Below are 21,979 nucleotides of genomic sequence, written 5' to 3'. Positions count from 1 at the left end.
ATTTGTTCAGAAATCTATAAGAACCACTATGAAAAAGTTGTTAGACAACTCCTAAAGTACATTTAGTTTTAGGTAAGATTTAGCTTTTGTTCAAGATCTTTGGTTTTCTGTTTTTTTTTTGTTGTTGTTTTTTTTACTCCATTCACTTTCCTGCCACCAGTTTGCTGTAAGACAAAACTTTTACAAATCCCTTTTAAAAAAAAGTGCAACTGAATGCTTTTTTAAAAATGTACAAACCTCAAGACCAGAATGTTGTAAAAAAGTTTTCTAAAAAGCAACTTAATTTGTTCAAACCTTTTAAAGTCACAAATACAAAGTAAACAACTTTCAGTCTCCTGAAATTCAAACAAATATCAACGTTTATCTCAGCAACATAGAAATGGGCATCATTACTATTCTGCTACACAACTCTTCCTTTTCAGTACAACTTTTTGTACTGTTTGCACAAAGAATCTCTATTTCTGCAGAATATAACATTTCAGCTCAATGGTTTGTTGCCATTGCCCAATTCCCTCTTCGTGATGCGTTATCTATTTTTTAAAGGGAAGCACATCTGGTCTGTCAAGAACACACATCAGCAGATCAGCACACAACTCAGCAGATTGAAAAGATGGCACCTTGATTGGCCCTTCATACAAACGCACGGCACGCACCGATGGGCGTCTCCCATCACAGAACTTTGAAACTTTTACTGATAACAACCTGATTGTTAGTCCTTATCTTTGTCCTTTTTTTATTTTCAAGCGAGTTGAGACAGAATTCTATAACAACAAAACATGTTTCCATGTGAAATGAGTTTGTGCTCAGGGAGTTTAGCTGCTTTTCTTCGCAGAATATATGCAAATATATGTAATATATAAAAGGTGCAGAAGTTCTGGATGAGTATAGAAAAAAGAAGGGAAAAAAGTGGTAACACGCTTATTTTTCCAGGGCATTTTCCGTATTTTGTTTTCTAAAAAATAAAAATGTGAATTTTTTTTCTTTCTTTTTTTTGAATCAGTTGCTCAGCAGTCACTTTCAACAGTTCTTTTATGTAAGATAAAAAAAATTGAAGTTACCGTCACTGGCAGCTCCTTGCATGAATGAGAAACGCTTTCTAAAACTTTCTAAATTTAAAGAGATATAAACACAAACCATTTATCAGCACTGCAGTCTCAATGCAACTTGTTGGTCTAAAATTAGTCCATCCATAAAGAATACATTGTTCTTTATTGTACTCAGATGGTATCAATTTTACAAAATGAACATGTTTTGTTGAAGAAGACTGTGATTAACTTTAAGTAAAACCTTAATGAACTGTACTTATATAGCATCTTTCCTTTCTAGCCAATCAAGCCACTAAAAGTGCTTTACAACCCAATCTGTGCCCTCATTTACTCATCCACACTCATTCATACAGCACTCTGCTACGTCTCTACAAAGCTAATCTGAATAAGTCATCCTACAGAGTCTAATCAGTGCTTTAGGTCACATTCATACACAGATGGGGCACATCGGAGGCAATGAGGGGTTCAGTATCTCGCCCAGGGACACTTCAACAGACCTCCACCTCCAACTATCTCATTGAAGGATGACTGCTCGAACCACTGAGCCACGGCCGCCCAATAAAAACTGCTTCTTTCTTCCCCCTACCATCCCTCTTTGTATACAGTCTGTTGGTTTTGGAGATATAAAGCAAAAGCATACTTACTCTCCAAACACTTCCTGTAAATTGACTGATTGTTTGAGTTTGGACGAATTGTTTGTGTGTGTGTGTGTGTGTGTGTAGAAAGCATGTATGTGGCTTCCTTATTGTGAGATACAGTTACAGGGTAAATTTTCCAAACTGTTTGTCAGACTTTGCTGAAGAAATATAGTTTTCTAAAATGCTACCAAGAATCACAGTAACATGATTTTTTTTTTCTCCTGTACCATTTGGAGGCTCAGAAGTGTTTATCACAACAATATGGTTTTTAGATGTTGGGAAACAAAGGCTCTTTGCATTTTTACAATTAGTAACTTTGGTTTTGAACTAATTAATGGATCTCTAATTAAGTTTGGCACATTCTGGTCATCTTTGGAGGGAAAGACTTTTCTAGTTGTTCTTTTAATACCCAGTCTTCATCTTTCCGTCTTCTTTGTCATTTGGTTTTGGAAGTATTTTTTTTTAAATTTTCTGAATAAAACAAAGTTGATCAGCGCAGAAATAATAAAAAAAATGTATATATTATACAACTTAAGGTGTATTATATATTTTTAAATGCCACAGTTTTGATGGAAATGAGGTTTGTGAGAATTCAGATGAAAGTATGAATAAATTAAATAAAAGAAAATCTTAATAAATAACAATTATCAGGTCATTAAGATGAACTAATTTCTACTCTCTGCACCTCTGCCATGCATTTGCAGCCAATATAATCCATGCCCATGCTGGCTGTTTTTTTTGTTGCTACCAGTTTGCTTGACTTGGCAGCACCACAGTTTGCAGCAGAACAAGAGCGTTAAAATACATAGCTGCAAGAAAATTGATTACCATCTTAGATTTTCACTCGTGGTTTTACGCAAAATAAAAATCCCTGTGGTTCATGCAGTGTAATTGTATCAGTAACAACCAGACAAAGTCTCAGCCTGCGCCTCGTGGAGGTAACGGAGCGCAGTTTTGGTCTGGAAACCGGCCTCCTGGGTGGACACCTGGGCTCCGTAGCTCCAGAACTGTTTGGCTTGGCCTCAGTAAAGCACAGCTGCACCTTTAACGGTGAAAAACAACCAAGATTGATCTATGTTTTTACTTTCAAATGGGAAGTAACCCATTTCCGAGTTAAAACAATAAAGAATGCTTTAAAAATACTAAGAATATAAAATTATACGTAATGTGGTTTGCTGCTCACCTGAAGGATGGCGGCATCAACCAGGGACCAGGATGGATCTGACTTGGCTGACAAACTGGGACACATGACCCTCAGAAAACGAATCATTTGAACATTTTATTTCTTGGACAGTTTAAACAAACAATATGTTAATTAGTGGGATTTGGAAGAGTTGGTGGGTGGATTAGTTTCCTTTAGAAGGTTGCATTATCCTGGTTTCAGTAGTTTTACCAACATTCAGCTTGAGCTGAAGGCTACAGCCTTATGCTGTATTTAGGGCACAAATGTGAAACCTCTAATTCTGTGAAAATTGAACAATAATTGAACAAATATTCAGATATTATGCAGTTGACGGATATTCTGTCATTGTCTTCTGACCCATTTTCTTAGCTGAGCAAAAACAAAACCACTACTTTCCAATCCAAACTGTGTTAATTGTAACTCCCTCTTTGCTACATACAGTACTGGGAATGAGGAAGTTTTCAAAATTATTTTGCAGAATAAGTCAATAATTCCAAAATCTTTCTGCTTTCAATCCACAACATAAAGTTTGTAGAGACTTGTGACCCCAATTATAATGCTGAAATATACAAAACAATTGCCAATAAACAATTTAAAAGAGTTTTCTCAGACTTTATAGAGGCTTTTATGTATTTATGACCATTATTTTATATAACAGTAAAGACTAAATACACTATTAGCAATCATTTTAAAAATTTGTTTTATTTACAAAGTTCCTCTCAAAACCCCACACTTTAAAATAATTTAAAAACCACTGTAATATGTTATGAGCTAAATAAGATTTGAAGTAAAGTAAAGGTAAACATGTTGTCTACAAACAACATGTTTCAGTAACGATACTTTTGTGCTTATGAGGTTGTTGGGTTTTGGATAACGTTTTGGGCACTTCCCCGCTCTGTTGCTACAATAAATAGAGGAGCTCGTTTTATAATAGCAGAAAAGAAAATTACGGGCTGGAATGTGATGCTGGGTCTGCTCACTTGGTTGGTTGAGTATATGAGCATGAGGTCATGACAGCAAGGAGCCCGGGTTCTGCTGGGCATCAGATCAAGCCGGAAAAGTGCAGTCGCTGGTTTACGCTGCAACTCTGAGGGCAAAACACAAAAGCTTGTTGTGCAGAAACACATTTCTCAGTAGAAACTCATTTATCTGAACTATGCCAACCAAACTCTGGTTGATGTTTTCTTTTATGATGCAGCTGCAGCTCTTATTCTTACAGAAATAATGGGGTTTTCTTAACTGAGCCTGAAATGTAAATGAGTCGGAGATGTTGGAAGTTACCCATAATGCCACAGTGATGTCATTCAGTCATGTCTGTGTGCATTAACTGCACGCAGACATTTTTATAGGATAGGAGATGGGACCAAAAAAAAAAAAAGACATGTCTGCTGTTTTTACAACAATTTTTTGTCCAAAACAAGCAGTGTTCATTTGGTTTTTCTTACTTTGACTAAATGACTAAATTATTTGTGGTTTGGAAAGCTGTTTTTGCTGAAAATAAACTCTTGGGATTTGTTTTATTTAATTTAGCTTCATACAAAAAAAGTGGATTATTTCATTAAGCAGCGTCAGAATTTGGGTTTTGCATTCTCCCCCTTGAGAAAAACTTAAAAATCAACCTCTTTAAAAAAATGTGGAAAGAGCAGCAGAGATCCACGTGAGCTTTGTGATTTGCTCCACTTGACCTCAGAAGTTTCCTTTTAACATTTTTGACAGACATAAAATTGGCCTTAACTTCTGTGTAATAAATTTGGACTTAATTTCTGTGTAATTTTCTGAGTGAAGGAATTTTTGCCAGTTTTCTTGTGCATTCACACACGTAGCTATTTCATGTCTGAAAATAATAACTTTAATTAATCAATATGTTCAGTTTTTTTTTCTCTTCGACTTAAAGAAAACAGCTCACCTGACATTGTTTTTTTTTCCCTCCAGTCGATGTAAGAGTCAGATCAGGAGCTTTTTGCTCTGCCCTTGAGCAGATACTGTTACCTTTGGACCGAACCGGGCTGGATGATTCCCCAGTTTCCAGTATTTATGTTAAACTAAGCTAACTGACTCCTGGCTGCAGCTGTGCCTTCAGCAGACAGATTTGAAAGTGGTATTAATCTTCTCACCATCTGAGAACTTATCGTCTGATGACTCAGTGGAAAATGGAAAGTTCTGAAGGCTACCAATGTGGCCAGAAGTTCTGGTGCCATCGGCTGGTCATTCGGCACCAACAAAGCCAGGATACTCAGAGCTGCGTTAGTACCGTGCAGCATGACACCCTCAAAGCTACTTATTCAAAGAATGCTATGAGAATCTATGAGAAGGAAGCAGATTCATGCCAACAACTATTTATTCAACTCTTTCTATCTGTTAGCAAAAAATCTCACCAATCATTTTAATGTAACTTTCAGGTAATAACCATTGGTTAGACATCTACAACTGATTATCTTTTGGTGCCAGCCATATTTAAGATGGCTGCCACAGTCAAATCACCCTAAAAACTCAAAAAGACTTTAGTTCAGTTAGTTTTACAGATATTGTGCTAAAACCTGGTGTGGCTAAGAATCCGTCACAGCACATACTTCAGGTTCAATGTGGCAACTCAAGATGGCTGCCACAACTAAGCAACTTTTGCAAACACAAAAATAGCCATAACTGAGTTGATTTTACAGATAATGAGAGAAAATTTGATGTGGCAGTAACTAAGAGTCATTCACAACACATAATACTCCTGAGTGTGACATCTCACAATATTGCATGAAATTGGTAGCCATTTTTATCGAACCTTGAAAACAACATTAAGCACAGTCATTTCTCAATATAAGATGGTCTTAGTCTAAAACTCTAGCATGAAAATCAGCAGGTGGTACACATTCCTTCAAAAAATGCTAGGTCTTTAATTTTTATCTTTAATATGCAGGTCAGCATTTTGAGAAATATAATCTTTGTTATTGAGAATAATTTAGCTCTTTTTTGATTTTGTATTCAACCAAACCAGGTCTGGGATTTATAATTTACATATTTATACAGATTTAATAAAAAAACAATGTTAAGTAGGGCTTTTATTTACTTCCTCCTTTCAATCTTTGTGCTAAAAACTGGCTATATGTAGCACAGAGACACATTTTTCCAGATTCTTCCTTTAACTGACCTCTAAGACTGATAGAAAATGGTGACTAAAAGGATGAAGTTTGTAACTCTGGTCTGAACATTACTCAAGTTTATGTTAGAATTAATGAAGCTAAGTTTGTTTTAACTTGTATTAAATGCATTTAATAAACCAGTTGGTCTGATTGCAGGTTGGTGGTGGCTTTCGTTGTGCAGCAGAAACCACAAACAGATCCCAGAACAGCCTTAAGTGAGCAGCTTCCGGTTGGATCCATGTGGCTGCTGCTGGATGCACTGAAAGGGGAAGAAGGGCTTATCCAGGTTCATGGTTGGTTTCATTACAAAGCCTGCACATTGTTGTACAGCTAAATTGTGGTCGCACACTCTCTGTTTTTCTTCCAATCAGTCTCTGCTCCTCCCTGTGTTGGTGTGGGGGTCGATGGGGGGGTTCAGAGCTACGTTCTCCATCAGAGCCTGAAGGATGACCTCATGGGGCCGGCAGCTGCCATCACCATTTTCACAGGAGTTAATAGGAACAGTATGTGTCCTCTGAGCAAGACTTTCTTTCTTTCTTTCTTTCTTTAAATACAAAACATAACCTAGACTACTTTTTTAAAAGCACATGAATACATTTTAAATAACATTTAGACTGGTTCACTTGCAGATCTTTCCATATCGTCAAATTTGCTTCTGACCCACAAAGTTCCCGTTCTGAGGAACTTTTGTGGCGATGTGGAGCTGCAGAAAGCAGCTGACCAACACCCCTCATAAATGAAATGTTAGATTTATTTAACTTAGTTATGTCAACTTGTTCCATGATACATTGTTGTTTAAAGGTAAATGGTGTAAATGGTGACAGTTTAAAGCAAACCAAAAGCGTTCAACTTAAAATAAGACAGTTGTGCAGTTTAAACTTCATCCAAATTCAATTTCTTAGGGTGTTTTTAAAACCAGCTTATTAGCAGGATGAGCAGACCCATTCAAGTAGAGATAAGCTGGTCTTAACTGTGGAGCAGACAGCTTGAAAAGTACTGAAGGTTTTGGACATGGAAAAACAAAACAAAACTGTGATACAAAGACCTGAAAAAGAAGTATCAGACTTACTGTATATTTTCCAGCTGAACTGAGACACATGTCCACAGGTTCTGTGTATAAGAGAATAACATTTTTTTAATACACTGCTCTTGTGAAGACAACTGTGTAATTTGGTCATGCTGATTCATCATTATTCATTCAATTTATACGCATATTTTTGTCCCTTTAAAATAAGTCATTGCCAAATAAAAAAAAACAGAGTAGGAAATAAATGTAGGTAATAATAAGTATTTAGTTTTTATAATAGAAAAATCTATAATGAAAACATGCTGCTTGCTGATATTTAGAATTTAACAATAAAAAAATCCAGTTATTTTGATCCTTTTTCTGTTCAAATTTTATAAAATGAGACTGAATCATCACCAGATTCTCATTCAGACAAATCCTGTAACATTCCTGACTCATCAAAAATAAAAAAATCTTTATCTCTGATTTACCTGCTTGCATATTAATTTAATGAGCATGACCAGATGTTCTTAATGAATTTAGTTTGAATTCTTCTCAGAGCTGAACTGATTCAGTTGTTTTAGAGGCAGAGTTCAGGATGTTGTAAACGTGAGACTGTGTACAAATCTTCACTTGCTTCAGTCATAACACTGAGTGTCTGCAGTCAGAAACTGTGTGCTCCTCCGCTGCTCCTCTCGGCTCATTTATCCTCAGACTGACTGCAAAGACTGTTTTCTTGGCTGACAGCTGCCCGATATTCCTCTCTGCATGTTTTCAGATCTTGCACGAGTAGTTGCGCTGGAATGTCTGTGGAGTAATGTGCGAGCCACATGACAGCTATTTATCAAATACCAAAACACTCACCCAGGATCTGGGCTTTGAATCAGACCGAAGCACAATCACTTTCTGCTAAAAGCTCTCCTCAATTTACTGTTTCCTTTTTGAAACGAAACAGCAACACATTGGGACACATTTCAAGTCAAATTTTCATATTGCTTGGCTGGTTCACCACTTTGATGAGGAATAAATATTTCCACATCAACTGGTCAGACTGTCAGCAAATTCTGACCATATATATAAATATATATGTAGCTCATTTGTATTCAGCCCCTTTACTCTGATACTCCTAGCTAAAATCCAGTGAAACCAATTGCTTTCAGAAGTCACCTGATTAGTAAATAGAGTCCACCTGTGTGTAATTTCATCTCAGCAGAAAACAGCTGTTCTGTGAAGGCCTCACGGCAGCAAAGTGAACCATAATGAAGAACAAAGAACACACCAGACAAGTCAGGGATACAGCTGTTGAGAAGTTTAAAGCAGGTTTAAGTTAGAAAACAATATCCCAAGCTTTGAGCATCTCACATAGCCCTGTTCAGTCAGTCATCTGAAGATGGAAAGAGTAGAGTTTCCCCAACTGCAAACCTACCAAGACATGGCCATCCACCTAAACTGACAGGCCAGGAGAGCATTAATCCTGGAGGAGCTCAGGATGGAGAATCAGCTCACAGGACAGTTATTAGTTACACACTTTACAAATCTGACCTTTATGGAGGAGTGACAAGGAAAGAGCCAGTGTTGAAAGAAAGCTATAAGAAGTACTGTTTGCACCAAAAGTAAAATGCTATGTCTGGCAGAAAATTAACATTGCACACCAACCTGAACGCAGCATCCCCGCTGTGAAACATGGTGGTGCCAGCTTCATGCTGTGGGGATGCTTTACAGGGGAACTGGTTGGAGTTGATGGGGAAAATGAATTGAGCTAAACACAAGACAGTCCTGGAAGAAAACCTGTTAAAGGCTGCAGAAGACTTGAGACTGGAGCAGAGGTTCATCTTTCAGCAGGAGAACAACCTGAAGCATGCAGCCAGAGCTACAGTGGAGTCAGATCAAAGAATATTCATGTTTTAGAACGGTCCAGTTAAAATTCAGACCTAAACTGAGAAAAAAAAAAACGTGGTTCACAGACGCTCTCAACCAAGCTTGAGCTGAGCTGTTTTGAACAAACTGGCAATAGTTTCAATCTGTGCAAAGCTGTTAGAGACATAACTTAAAAGACCTGCAGCTATAGTTGCAGCGAAAGGTGGTCCAACAAAGTATTGGCTCAGGGGGGCTGAATACAAATGCAGTCCACACATTTCAGATTTTTATTTGTAAAAAAAAAAGAAAAAGGAAAAAAAAAGAGCTAAAAACATCTGTTTCATTTTCCTTCCACTTCACAGTTATTCACCATTTTGTCTGTCACATAAAATCCCAGCAAAATACTTTGAAGTTCAAGGGGTGTGAATACTTTTTCAAGGCGCAGTAGCACCACACTTTCAGATATCTCGTGGAAAGATGAATCAAAGCCAAGAAGCTATGAAAAGTCATTTTTAATTGACATAGAAAACAATAAATGACAAAAGTATCTAAAAATATTAGAAAAAAAATCCTCTTTTCATTAAAACATGGTTAAAAATAAATATATGTTTGATTTGTTGCTTTTGACTAATGCACAAGTTTTAAAGGAGCATCAAGATGAATGTTCACACCACAGTGGCATGAGACCAGTGATGATGGCAGCTCGTCACACATTCTCTATTATCTGTCTTCTTTTTTTTAGAATATGTAGAATAAAATATATGTACAAAGTGCATTAGTTATACTGCATCTAGATGAAAAGTCCATAGCTTATGTTTTAAAGTAGGAACGACTGATCTACATGTAAACACTGATATTTTGTTTTGTATCAGACAACAGCTACAAGAGAACAGCTTTTACATAAAGTAAAAAGTGTCTGAGCTGTATTCAGACAAACACTAACTGGGCTGAATTTAATTACTGGGACTTCTGCGATAAAACTGTAGGCCTGTAGTGATGGTTTTTGATGAAAAGGAGTTAAGGCGAGTCAATAAAGTGATCCTACAAGATACCATCTATAAGCAAGGAATTAAAAAATAATTCTGTTCGCTTAAAAGTCTCATTTTTCTTCTTAGCTTTCTCAGATGTAAGTCATTAGATGGTTTGAAGTTGTGGACACGGTTTCTAATAAACACCAAGCCAGCTGCAGAGTGCAGATCCGAGCACCAGTAGCACCATCTGCACCACCATCTCCGACCCGCTGGCTAGCTGTACTTGCTTGCTGTTAAAAGTTGAATAGGAGGGTTGTGTTTCGCCGCCACTGCAAAGCATCATGGGAACCTGAAAGGAGGTGGGCCGCCTCAGTGGTCGGTCAGGGCTGGACCCATCGGTGGGCCTCTCTCCAGTGAAGAGCAGTGGGTGTTTCCTGTGATCAAGCTCCATCTTGAAGAGCTCATATTCTTTATGTGGCAGCTTGATGCCCAGCACGGTGCACCCGTCTGTGGGGGTCAAGTCCTTCTCCACCCCAACCTCCCAGCCGCCCGCCAGACCGCACTTCCCTCGTCTTGTACTGTTCAGCAGCTTGACAGTGGGCTTGTCCATGGCTGTGACTCGCACCTGGGTCACCTTGAAGACAAACTCTGAGGCTCCTGGGAGTTTGGAGGAGGGGTTGCCCTGGGCGTAGTGGCCCGAAGCTCTCAGGGTGAAAGTGGGCTGCGAGCAGGCGGAGTCAGAGTAGTGTCGGTAGAGGCCTTCCCAGGCATGCTGGCTCGGATCAAAGGTGAAGTCACGCGTGAGGAAGAGTATGTTGGGACGGGTTTCACAGTGCTGGCTGACCCAGTGTCCAGCCAGAGACAGAGGAACTGCAGCGCTGCGGGGCAACACAGGGGGGCGCTGCTCTGAGGAGCGGTACACCAAAGCGCACACAGGGCAGGGGTGGATGTGATGCTACAAAATAAAGGAGACAGATGATGAAAATTAATGAATATGTGCTGGTTGATATTGAAAGTGATTTAACTTCTCCTGTAGCTGCAGTGATAGTCTAGGAGAGAATAACGTGAAACTTTCAGCATTTTCAGCCTTTTTTGATAAATCCTATAGTTAAGGTTGGCTTCGGTTTCCTGAGTTATTTCTTTCCACAGCTGCTGACATGCTGCTCAGGATGGGGGGTTGAGATAAAGTGAAGATTTGATGCAATCTGCTGGCTTCCTTAGATCAATAACTTTTACTAATTGGCATTTTATAATGTGATGTATGTGAATGTATTGTATTATAATTGAAATTGAATTGACTGTAATTGGATTTGAATCTGGATCTGAATTAGATTTATGATTTGGACTTGTTTTTATCTTTTGTGTAACACCAGTAGATGGCATTTGTTGTGATTTGAAGCTATATAAATAAACTGAATTGAATTTAATTAAAAAAAAAAATGTTTCACTTGACTGTAAATAAGTATTTGAGCTAACTTTTCTACTCACCTCTGCTTTGACTTTTCAAATAAAAATATAAACTGATCATCTGTGAATCTCACCATGGCACTCTGCAGTGGCTGCTGGTAGCCTGTGGGTCTGTGCTGGGTTCTCTGGGTCCAGTCTGTGTGAATATCCCCCAAGAACAGCTCCTGGACCTTCCCTCCATGGCTGTGGTGCTGTGTCTCCACTCGTACCAGACCCAGCTCCATCATGGAGAAGCCCATCGCCGACAGGCACGCCCTCCCTGCCCGGGTGTTGTACAGCTCATACAGTTTCCCCGGCACAGCTCGACCCAGGCTCGGACTCACGCAGGCAGGAGGCAGCCTGGAGGCCAGCCTCTTCTTGGCTGCTAAGCTGTGGATCACGATGCCCACCTTACTGAGGTGGTGTTCAGCCTCGGTGGCCCCGCGGGTGATCCAGGAGGCCTGACTCAAGCGGATCTTGCCTCGGATCATTAGGGAGTAGGCTGGGTCTTCACAGCTGCTGTCAGCGTAGTAATGTTGCAGCACCTGGAAGTGACGGTTGGGGTGAAAGCTGTAGGACCGGGTGAGGAACTCTGGACCGGGCCGAACCTCACATCTGAAGACAGAATGAGAGAATTTAAACTAGTCATTAGTGTGCAGCAAGTCTCAAGTCTGAAAGAGCAGCTCCCAGGTCTTTCTGAGCAAAACCAAATGTTTAAAAGAAAAGAAAATTCATTTTAGGCATTTTAATATACTTTTAAAAGTTTTTTTTTATTAATTGTGCAACATATTGATTTATCATCTCACAGAAATCATTTATGTGGTCATTTAGCAGTTATACACTGTCTATATATTGCAAAGGCAGAAAAGCTTCTTTCACAAAGTCTCTGTAGCTCCACTGGAAAGAAAACATCCCAGGGCACTTGTTTTTTTCCCAGTGAAATAAATAACTAAGTAAAAATAGATGTGATATTATGTCATTTTTCATAAATTGTGTCTCTTGTAGCTGTGAGGTCACTGTGTATGTGTGTACCTTGTTGACACCCAGGTGCCGTCCAGTCTGGGGGGGATGTCTGCTGTGATTCTCACTCTGTCCTTTAGGTGATGATAGCGGCAGTGGTCCCACTGCAGACTCTCGCTCACATTGGAGGAGGAAGTGAAAGGACCTGTGGGCACCTCCCAAAGTTTACTCCCTGTTCCAACCACAATTACAGCTGCAAAAGAGAAACGACAGTCGGGGGGAAAAATGAGGTAAATAACAATAGTCATCAGATAAGCACCATTAGAGAAAATTCCAGACTGATTTTGGGTGTATGCAGATGATTATCAACCTCCATCATCAGAAAAATGAAGTAAAATATTTACATTTTTGTTCCAGTTATGACTAAATGTGACTCTGCTTGAGTGAAATCTGATCCTGAGCTGTAAATCTGCTACATTTCCCATGCAACAAACGAGAGAAGTGGAGCTATAGAACCAATACTTGTGTTTGACTCAGGATGCTCACTTCAGCGCACAGGTTTGGGAGGAGTTGTGGGTGCTGCAGCACAAAGCTGCACAAAACTGTGTGAAGGTTTCTGTTTATATGTGTGTTTCCAGGCCTGCTATTGAACAAACGGAGGGTCACTGACAGCAGCAGGCCGGTGGAGCCAAACACATCTGTTGATAATATGATTTAAAACAAAAACTCTCATGATGATGAATGTCCTTGCTTGACTTTTCCCAAATGCTGACAGCTAATCCAACTAAAAGCATTTTTCATTATTTAACAGTTATGAATCTTACATGTGCAGGTCTGCAGTGTGTCTGTCATTAATCGTAACTGGATTTTTTTGAAGAAAAGTGTGCGCTGTCGACACAACTTGGCTGAGCGCTCTGGTCTGGTTTCGGCCGAGACATGGCAAGACGTTTTTATGTGAATATATGCACATGATTGCAACATAAAAACACCCCTTGTGTGTTCTTTTGTGTTGGTGGAAAGTATATCGCTTCAGTTTCACCCCCTAAAAATAAATACCTAGCATTTCTTGATGGAATGCATATTACCTGCTGTCTTTTATGCCACAGTTTTAAACTAAGATCATCTTATCATGAGGAGGGATGGAGTTATAATTGTTTTGGTCAAACCTTGTGAATCATTTTGTGTGCTCTCATGTGATATGTATGTGTATGTGTTGAGGATGACTCCTAACTACTATAACATCAAACGTTGACTTAAAATCTGTAAATTTGTTATAGCCTTTTTTGTGTTGGCTAAATTCAATTAGCTATGATGAATCTGTTTAATTCAATTGACTCTAAAAGTTAATCAGCTGTAAATGTACCTGTGATGATAACGGTCTGCAAGTTTTATTAAAATCCATCAAGTTGTTCATGACAGTTTTCTAACAGATGGACAAAGTTGACTTTAATGGTTAAAGGCAAAGTTTGATTTTGATCTTAATTTACATGCTGTGGATGGCTCTCAGCTGCTACCACACCAAATTTTAGCCTAATATCTGTAAAATTGCCTGAATTATAGCCACCTTTGTGTTTTTTTAGATCAGTTGGCTGAGGTGGCCATCTTGAATTGAACTGACTCCAAAAGTTATTTCCCTTTTTTACCCCCTTAGCCTTGTTTTTATTATCTGATTTGTTTAGTTATTGACTCTAACCGTCATCCTTTTTGCACATTAAAACATCTCCTGTCTCGAGGTTGAGCAGAGGAAACTTAAAGAAAATGTAGTCTTCTGAGAGGAAATCACGTGCAGCTGATTTTTTTGTAAAAAAACAAAAAAAAAGTCTCCAAGATGGAGGCTGACTGATCAGCATTTATTAACCTTGTTAATGTCAAATTTCCTTACACTCTGGGAATGCTCCCCACATGCTGACCACAACCGCAGACACATGTGCAACTCAGTCATTTCCCAGCGCCTGTCCACCTGACACACACACGCTCACACACACACACACACAGAGCTGTTTGAGCTGTAACTGTCACAGACCACAGAGCCAGATTTAAACTCAAAGCCCATTTGTTTTCCACCCAGCAATCTGTCAATTTCTTCATAAAACCATTACTTTTTTGACATCATAAATATTTGAAAGCTTCACAATTTCCCTCTTGACTTGTTGTGTTTGTTTTGCTACATGTTTCTGTAATCAATGAGTGAATCCAGTCAGAAAGAAACTCTTCCAGTGGAGAAACACAAATCAGGAGTAATTAATCTATAATGCCTTTTGAGAGTCATCCAATCAGTCTGTTCTGTGTTTTTCATCTTTGTAGTTGCATGCAACATGTTCCCTAAGTGCTTACTCAAGCACACCTAATGTTACATGGAAACAAGATTCACAGAAGGTGATTTGGAGTATTTTTTTATTTTTTGTTGCTGTCTGTTTTTGCCAAATCATATCTCGACTGTTTTCTTGAGGTCACTTGTCATTCAGTTTCTTTCTCTTTCTCCAGTCTGCTGCCAGACGGGCATATGGTTGCATTTACTTAGAAAGTACTCGTAAAGTCAGAGCTTAGTCAAACAAAATTACTCATCATGGGGTTTTAAGGATTCTTCTATCAAAACCGCTCCAAAACAAACAAAAAAAACCTTATTCCAACCACGTGTTAGGTGATGGTGCAATAATATTAAACCCCCCCCTTCTCAATTTGGAAGCAACGAGAGGACGATTCCATTTGATTCACCTCCTCCAAATGCAGTCAGATATCATTTGCTTTAGCCTACAGTGGTTCCCATTGATTTATTTTTCCACCAAGGGCTCTGAAACTTCCCGCTCATGCAGACTGCACCTCCCTGTCACAAAACAGGGCTCAGTCTATCTTTCAACAAAGAGGCTGAATGTATTTCTGCTGTAAAAGTCTTTGTAAGAATGAAACTGAACGTCTGCATTCAGATTTTATGACGAACTATATGATTTTGTAGAATTCAGATTTGCTTTGAGAAATATTAGAAAGATGCTTTGTATTATTAATACTGAGAACTTGGCATTTATACAGCTTACTGCACAGAGACGTTTATGATGAGAATAACTTCATAACTCACAGGAATGAATCATTAACAATTATGTGCTAAAGAGGAGCCATAACGACGACTTTGGTAAAAAATAATTTGATATACAGAAAGTCAAAGTAATTATAACCTCAGCAGTTACTTGTAATGTTAACATACAGTACAAATATTAATGTTTTTTTGTTTTAATGTGCATATTTATTTAAAGATCATTTATGGTTTTCTTGCCTTGCTGAACACTCACGGCTTTACAGTAAAAGTAATTATTTGCACATTTAATAAAACTGCACTTTTGTCCTTATCATACACACACTCACACACACACCATTGGAGAAGCTTGATCTATAATCACCACCTTTAATTATAACCAAAGTGAAGTTAATCAGAGTTAATTATTGACACCGATGGAAGTGAGTTAACTTTAGCTTATCATGAAGAATGTGAGCAACATCCTGCAGATCCTGAATTTCTGCCAGCAGATGACATGAAGCCACAGAGCAGCCCTCCTGTAATGACCCGGTTCTCCCAGCAGGGGTCAGTGCTGCAGCCTGCAGCTGTGTGTGGTCTGGATGATCAGTGTGTCATCAGCAACACTGCTGCTGCCCCTGGCCCCCACCTCATCTGACTGATGGCTGGCCAAAGTAATCTACCTGTTTCAGAGCTCCCATATTCATTCACTTTCTACACACACACACACACAGACACGTGTATGAGTGCAGGTTCACAAAAACACACTGCCCACATTGATTTACTGTAAGAGGGACAGCATTTAGAAAGCGCCTCTGTTTATTTGTTTGTATTTGTGATTACGGTCAGCCTCAGCTCAGCTCTCCTCTCTCGTCGAGCCACAGTCAAACACAGCTTTATGTGCTTCTGTATTTGGAGCCATCCTGCAAAAACAAGAACCAGATCCAGGGACTTCTGATTCAGGGCTTCCAGGGAATCAAACGCTCGGTGTGAGAGTCAGCTGCGCGCTTTGTTTATTAGAGAGTTTTTGTTTGCTTCACAGCTGCTTCTGTTTGAGACTTTTGACAGAGAAACAAGAAAAAATGAAGCGATGCTGACTGCTGAATGACAGAATGTTAAAAAACTGAACTATTAAACTGAAAACTATCAGAACAAAAGCTAAAATCAAGCTAAATAAAAGCTAAACGCTACATCAACAAAACAAAAGCTAAAAGCAAAACCCAGTAGAACAATACCTAAAACAAGACAGTTACTAAAAGCTCAAATTAGCAGATAAGTAGCAAAAAGCTAAAAATGATCAGAACGAAGCTAATATGAGCAAACCAAGTGCTGATAGCTATAACCAGCAGAAAAGCCGAAATTAGAAAACAGTGGATCGGAGCCAAATTTGGCCAAACAGTAGCTAGAAGCTAAAACATGCGAATCAGTAGCTCAAAGCTGAGACCAGCTGAACGGTAGCTTAAAACTACTACTAAAACCAGCAATGTAGTAGCTAAAGGTTAAAATGATCCAAACAGTTGCAAAGGGCTAAAACTAGCAAAACAGCAGCTGAAAGCTAAATATATCTTTACAGTGGCTAAAAGCTAAAACCAACTTAACAATAGCTACAAGCTAAAATTAGCAAAACAATAAACAGGAGCCAAAACTTTACAAAACATTAGGTAGAAGCCAAAATTTGAAAGCAATAGCTAAAAGCTAAACAAAGCAAAACGGTAGCTAGAAGCTAAAATGGAGCAAGTATTCTGAAGAATTTGAAGACATCTCCATGCATTTCTATGAACAAAAAAGTTAAATAATTAACAAATATAAAAGTAGCAAACATCAAAAGGCTGTAATGTTGTGAACTGAACATTTACACAACTGATAAAACGGCCGAACACAATAAGGCAGCAACAGTTTTCTGTTTGCCTCCAAGAAAATGTTGCTGATGAAGTGAGGGGATCTGAAAGAACATTTGTCTTCATTTTCATCTTTTTCACAGCATTTTCATCCAGTTTTTTTGCCTCAGTGATGCAGCACAAAACCTTCCAAACTGTCCATAAAATGTCTCTGTCCTCCTGGCTCCTCTCCCCCCTTCTTCTTGATTATTCCTCCCTCCCCCCTGATGAAAAACCAAAGATTTCTACGCCTCATTTCTCCTGGATAAATGTCAGATTCCGTCCTTCTTTTTTTTTCTGTCTTTGTTTCTTTTCTTTCTGTTTCTTGGTGCCTGTCAGCGGTTGATGAGGTGAATGAAGTTAGTTAGGGGGATAATGGGGGGATGTGGGAGGAGTGAGACGTCTCCGTGCGTTGGAATGACAAGATTAGTGAGGTGGATGTGTGCGTATTTCTCAGCAGAGGAATTAAATGCAACAGTAGCCCAGAGATCCCACTTATTCAACATTTTTAGTTGAGTGCTGCTCATTACTCACAGTTCACAGCTGCTTTTTTCCTGCTCTCCAACCCTCTGAGCTCTCCTCCAGACCTCGGATGGGTGTTACAAGTCAATAACTCAAAACTCTTAGAATTGTGACATTTTAAAATAAATAACTGTCTGGTGGTCACTCGTCATTGCAAGGTCCAGGACTTTGTGCACAATGAGTCGTATTAAAGGTTGGAAACTACTGCCAGTTGCCAAAAGTCGAAGGTGGGGGATCATGTTTTCGCCTGCGTCTGTGTGTTTGTGTCTGTCTGTTAGCAAAATATCTCATGAACCACTGAGCATATTTTAATGAAACTCTCAGAAAGTAATAATTACATGTACATCTACAACTGATTGACTGTGAAAAGATGTTTCCTGAGATGATTTCAAAATTAATTTCTCTGATTTCTTTCATTTTGTGTTCAATGGGATTTCCATCCTGTTTTAAAGGTTTTGAGAACATCACTTTAAAAACCAAATCTGACCAAGCTGCTATTTGAGCCTCCAACTAAAACACTGACAAGGATGTAAACTTAATGTTGAGATAAAATAACTTGAGGAAACTGGCCCCTGGGCTGGACTGGAGCCAATCCAGACAAAGCTCAAAACGCTTCTTTCTCCGTCCGTGAAAACTGCAAACCTTCTGCTCTGAGACTGTAGTGCTACACAAACTTATTTATGCAACTGTGTAAATAAAGAAATCTGAAGAGAAAGTCATGTCCAGGAACACAAATAAGAAAATAGTTCTTGTTTAAATAAGCCTGCTGCAGAGAGTTTTGTCACCGTTTCAGACGATCTCAGTCGCCAGATTACTAATTGTGGAATATTTAACTTGGAAACACAAATTGAAGACCAACAAGAGACCACATTTTTTAATTTGTTTAATGATATACTCAAAAATGTCCATAGATTTTGTTTAGGGAACAGAATAATGTGTTTAACCTCGTAAAAAAAAAGCAACAACAAATGTTAACAATCATGTAGAGTTTTAGAGTGAAAACTCAGAAATGCTAAGTTTAGTTGTATCTATTTGTACTTTGATTTAATTAAAATGGCATTTCTACAATGTTTTATGGAAATACATAGTTTATGTGTACTGAAAGTGAAATTAGGATAACTGGGAAAAGAAAATGTTGCCTCCACAGTGTGATGCTTTGGTCAGAAGTAGTCTCATATATCATAATTGTTTTAAAATAGATAAAACACAAACAGTGGAGTAGTGCTGCACACTTTGGCATCAAATTCTAACAATCATTTGTTACGTGTGTCATTTAAGTTCATTTTTCTCTGACTGACAAAAGAATAAACTTTACAACAGACACCTGTGCTCACAAATAAACCTGTACTCAGAGCTGATTATGCTTTCATGTAATTTCCTCAGTTTGTGTCATAATTCATTTGCATGCTATGGACTTTATTGATAAGAATCAAATTTACACAATCGTCAACTCAGAGGCATTTCCAACATTTACTTATAGACTGAAACTTTAATGCAAGTTCTTCTCCACCTCTGTCGTCACAGTCAGACAAAGGTCAAGATGATCTAAAGAACATAAAATCTGTTTTGTTATTCTAACCCTGGTCTTCACAACTTGTCTCCCTTATTTCTGAAGTTCACGCCAGCATTTCATCGTGGCCCCTCCAGACCAGCAGTATCTCCGTGTCCCCAGGGGCGACACGGGGACAACTACTGTTGTCTTTTCATCACAGTGTAAGCTGCTTAATCCAGCCGCCTCATTTATTTAGACAAGAGATCTGCAAGGGTTTGCTCACAGGACTCTGCCGCCAGCACCACTGTGGTTAGAGTGCTCTGGCTCCTGCTCACAATAAAACAACACACAGACTACGTCCTGCTGAATGAAAGAGCTGCCTCCTCGGAGCCAACACGGTCACTCACTTCAGCGTCTTTTCAAGAATTCCTGCTGTAATTCAAACACCAGACCTTCAGTTTTTGTGTGGTGACACAATATATTGACACCTAACTGCACCTGACGTTGAGTTATAGATAGCGGACAGGAGAAGTTGATGGTCCAGCGACGTTTTGGAGCTGAAATAGTGTTGGATTTACCTTAATTTATCAAACAGTGCAGAAGATCCAGTTGGAACAAGACTCGATCTAAAGTTTGATTTAATAAATATAATCAAGAATGAGACGACACAATGATTTCATTCAGCTTAGCTTCACAATAAAGACAAAATATTAGATTTGTCACATTATAACCTTTTTCAGAGCTTTGATTAAGAGCTGAACAACTCAATAAGAGTTGAATTTTCTAAAAAAGTGACACTCATTTTCTTTTTCATCAGCTATTCATCAGCATAAAACAAGAAGCATTCTTCACACAGAAAAACCGTGGTATCTGCCAAAAACATACTCCAGCAGTATCTGTAACCCATCAAATTAATTTCAGTTCTGCTCTGTTTGAATTATTTGCTTGAAGCCAGTGACCTAAGCTCAGCTGTCTTCATGGCTAACTTTGATTTGTGACACTGAAACAGTTCACAAACACCCATCTAACACTAAAGCAGCGGAGGGTAGAGGGTTGATGATCAGAACTGGACAGATGCTTCCTCCTGTCTGCCTCCAGCCGCCCATCACACTAACTTTCCCTGACGTTTTTGGGCTTTCATGATCGAGTCGGCGGCGGCCTGACACAGCTCCACAGCAGCCTGAAGCTGTGTCAGTAATGGCCGTCTCCTGTTATTTTAACCATTACCATAATGGCAACATTAGTTCCAGGGCCACGCTTCCCTGCTCCCAGGGAACTATTGTTTGAAGGCACCAGTCAAGACTCCTCCTGTGGCCTCGGATTTAACTGGGCTTTGAAGACACTCGCAGGGGGGAGAGGGTAACACAGACGAGCCATTCATATGTCTAATGTCAGCATGAGTTGTGTGTTTTTATATTTCAGTGTGGTGATCCACATGTTGAACTATTTGTGAGTAATTTGAATTGTGAAAAATTACATAATGACTTCCTTGTAACTATCAATTTGTCTGCAGTAATCTCTTCATTTTTGTCACTTGCTCCTGCCATGCATCCTCTAAACTAAATAAATCCCCAAGTTTTCAGCGGGTGACTCACGAGAGAGCGTTTATCTCTTTGTCTGCATTCTGGTAAATCTTAAAAAAAAATCTGCCTTTGAAAGTAGAGCATTTGAAATCAGACCCTTAAAATAAGATATAAATGCTACAGGATACTCTAGTATGTACTGTAAAAGAAAACACTTTAAACGGCATGTTTTGGATGTTTGACAACTTTTCAATCTAAATTTGCACCAATTGTCTTGAGAGAAATCTGGACTCACCTTGCCAGAACAGCCAGACCCCTCTCAGCAGGTGACTGAAACGTCCGTTTGACATGTTTCCTGCGTCTGCACACTTCATTCAGACAAACAGCTCAACAACTTAAACTTTGGTCCGTCAGAAATCCAAGTCACAAAGAAGATCCCATCAACAGGAGACTATCATGCAGGATAACATCATGAGAAGAGCTCATTCATGAAGAGTTCAGTAATCCTTCAGAAGAACCTCTGGTCTCTTCTACCTCCCCTTCTGGCTTCCATAGTTTGAATTGAAGTCCTCAATTGAGACCTCTTTCTGCAGAGGAAACAAAAAGTAACCCTTTCCGTTTTTGCTGCTTCACTACTTTGCAGGACTGTGGCTCCGCTCCACTCGACGCATGCACAGCGACTCTGTCAGTGCATGTGAGCAGGAGGATTTTTGTGTGTGTGTGAGTGCTCCTGTTTCGCTCTTATAGGTTTGAGCTCAGAGGAGGGAGCAGACAGAGAGATCGAGGGAGGGCAGTGAAAGAGAAAGTTTCAGTGTGTGTGTGTGTGTGTGTGTGTGTGTGGAGGAAGAGAAAGGGGTGTGAGCTTCAGACTTCCTCCAGTGAAGAGTCTGAGGAGCTATTAGAGCAAGGTGCAAAAAGGCAGCGGTGAGAAGGAGCAAACAGTGCAGCCACACAGTGCTGCAACACATCATTAAAACATCTGTTAGGGATAATTTCTTCACCTACTCACTCATGCAACACCTCGGATGAGATTCTGACTCGTTAAAAAGTTGTTTTTTTGGCCGCTGCCAAAAGGCGATGGTAGGCGATAATGTTTTTGTGCTTGACTGTTCCCAAAATATCTCATAAACCACTAGACTGATTTCATTGAGACTTTCAGGAAACATTCATTGGACATACCTCTACCGTTTACTAAATTTTGGAGCCAACCCAATTAAAAATGGCTATAATCTAGTCAGATTTGCAGATATTTGGCAAAAGTTTGGTGTAGTTTTAGTTGAGAGTCATTCATAACACACAGTCTACATCTTAACCACTGTG

The 21,979-nt window shown here is 39.2% G+C and overlaps 1 protein-coding gene across 1 annotated transcript; it reads right to left on the bottom strand.

Annotated features, from left to right (window-relative positions):
• Positions 1 to 9,355: 9,355 nt before the first annotated feature.
• Positions 9,356 to 21,387, bottom strand: apcdd1l (adenomatosis polyposis coli down-regulated 1-like). Its single transcript, XM_017408597.3, has 4 exons — positions 20,955 to 21,387; positions 12,311 to 12,491; positions 11,374 to 11,893; positions 9,356 to 10,787 (listed from the first exon to the last, which is right to left on the bottom strand). The coding sequence occupies exons 1-4, from the start codon at positions 21,031 to 21,033 to the stop codon at positions 10,026 to 10,028; spliced, it is 1,542 nt and encodes a 513-aa protein (XP_017264086.1). The 5' UTR covers positions 21,034 to 21,387; the 3' UTR covers positions 9,356 to 10,025.
• Positions 21,388 to 21,979: the final 592 nt, after the last annotated feature.

The sequence above is a fragment of the Kryptolebias marmoratus genome, linkage group LG4 (assembly GCF_001649575.2).
Source record: "Kryptolebias marmoratus isolate JLee-2015 linkage group LG4, ASM164957v2, whole genome shotgun sequence".
Classification (NCBI taxonomy): domain Eukaryota; kingdom Metazoa; phylum Chordata; class Actinopteri; order Cyprinodontiformes; family Rivulidae; genus Kryptolebias; species Kryptolebias marmoratus.
This window is presented reverse-complemented; position numbering and strand designations above follow the sequence as displayed.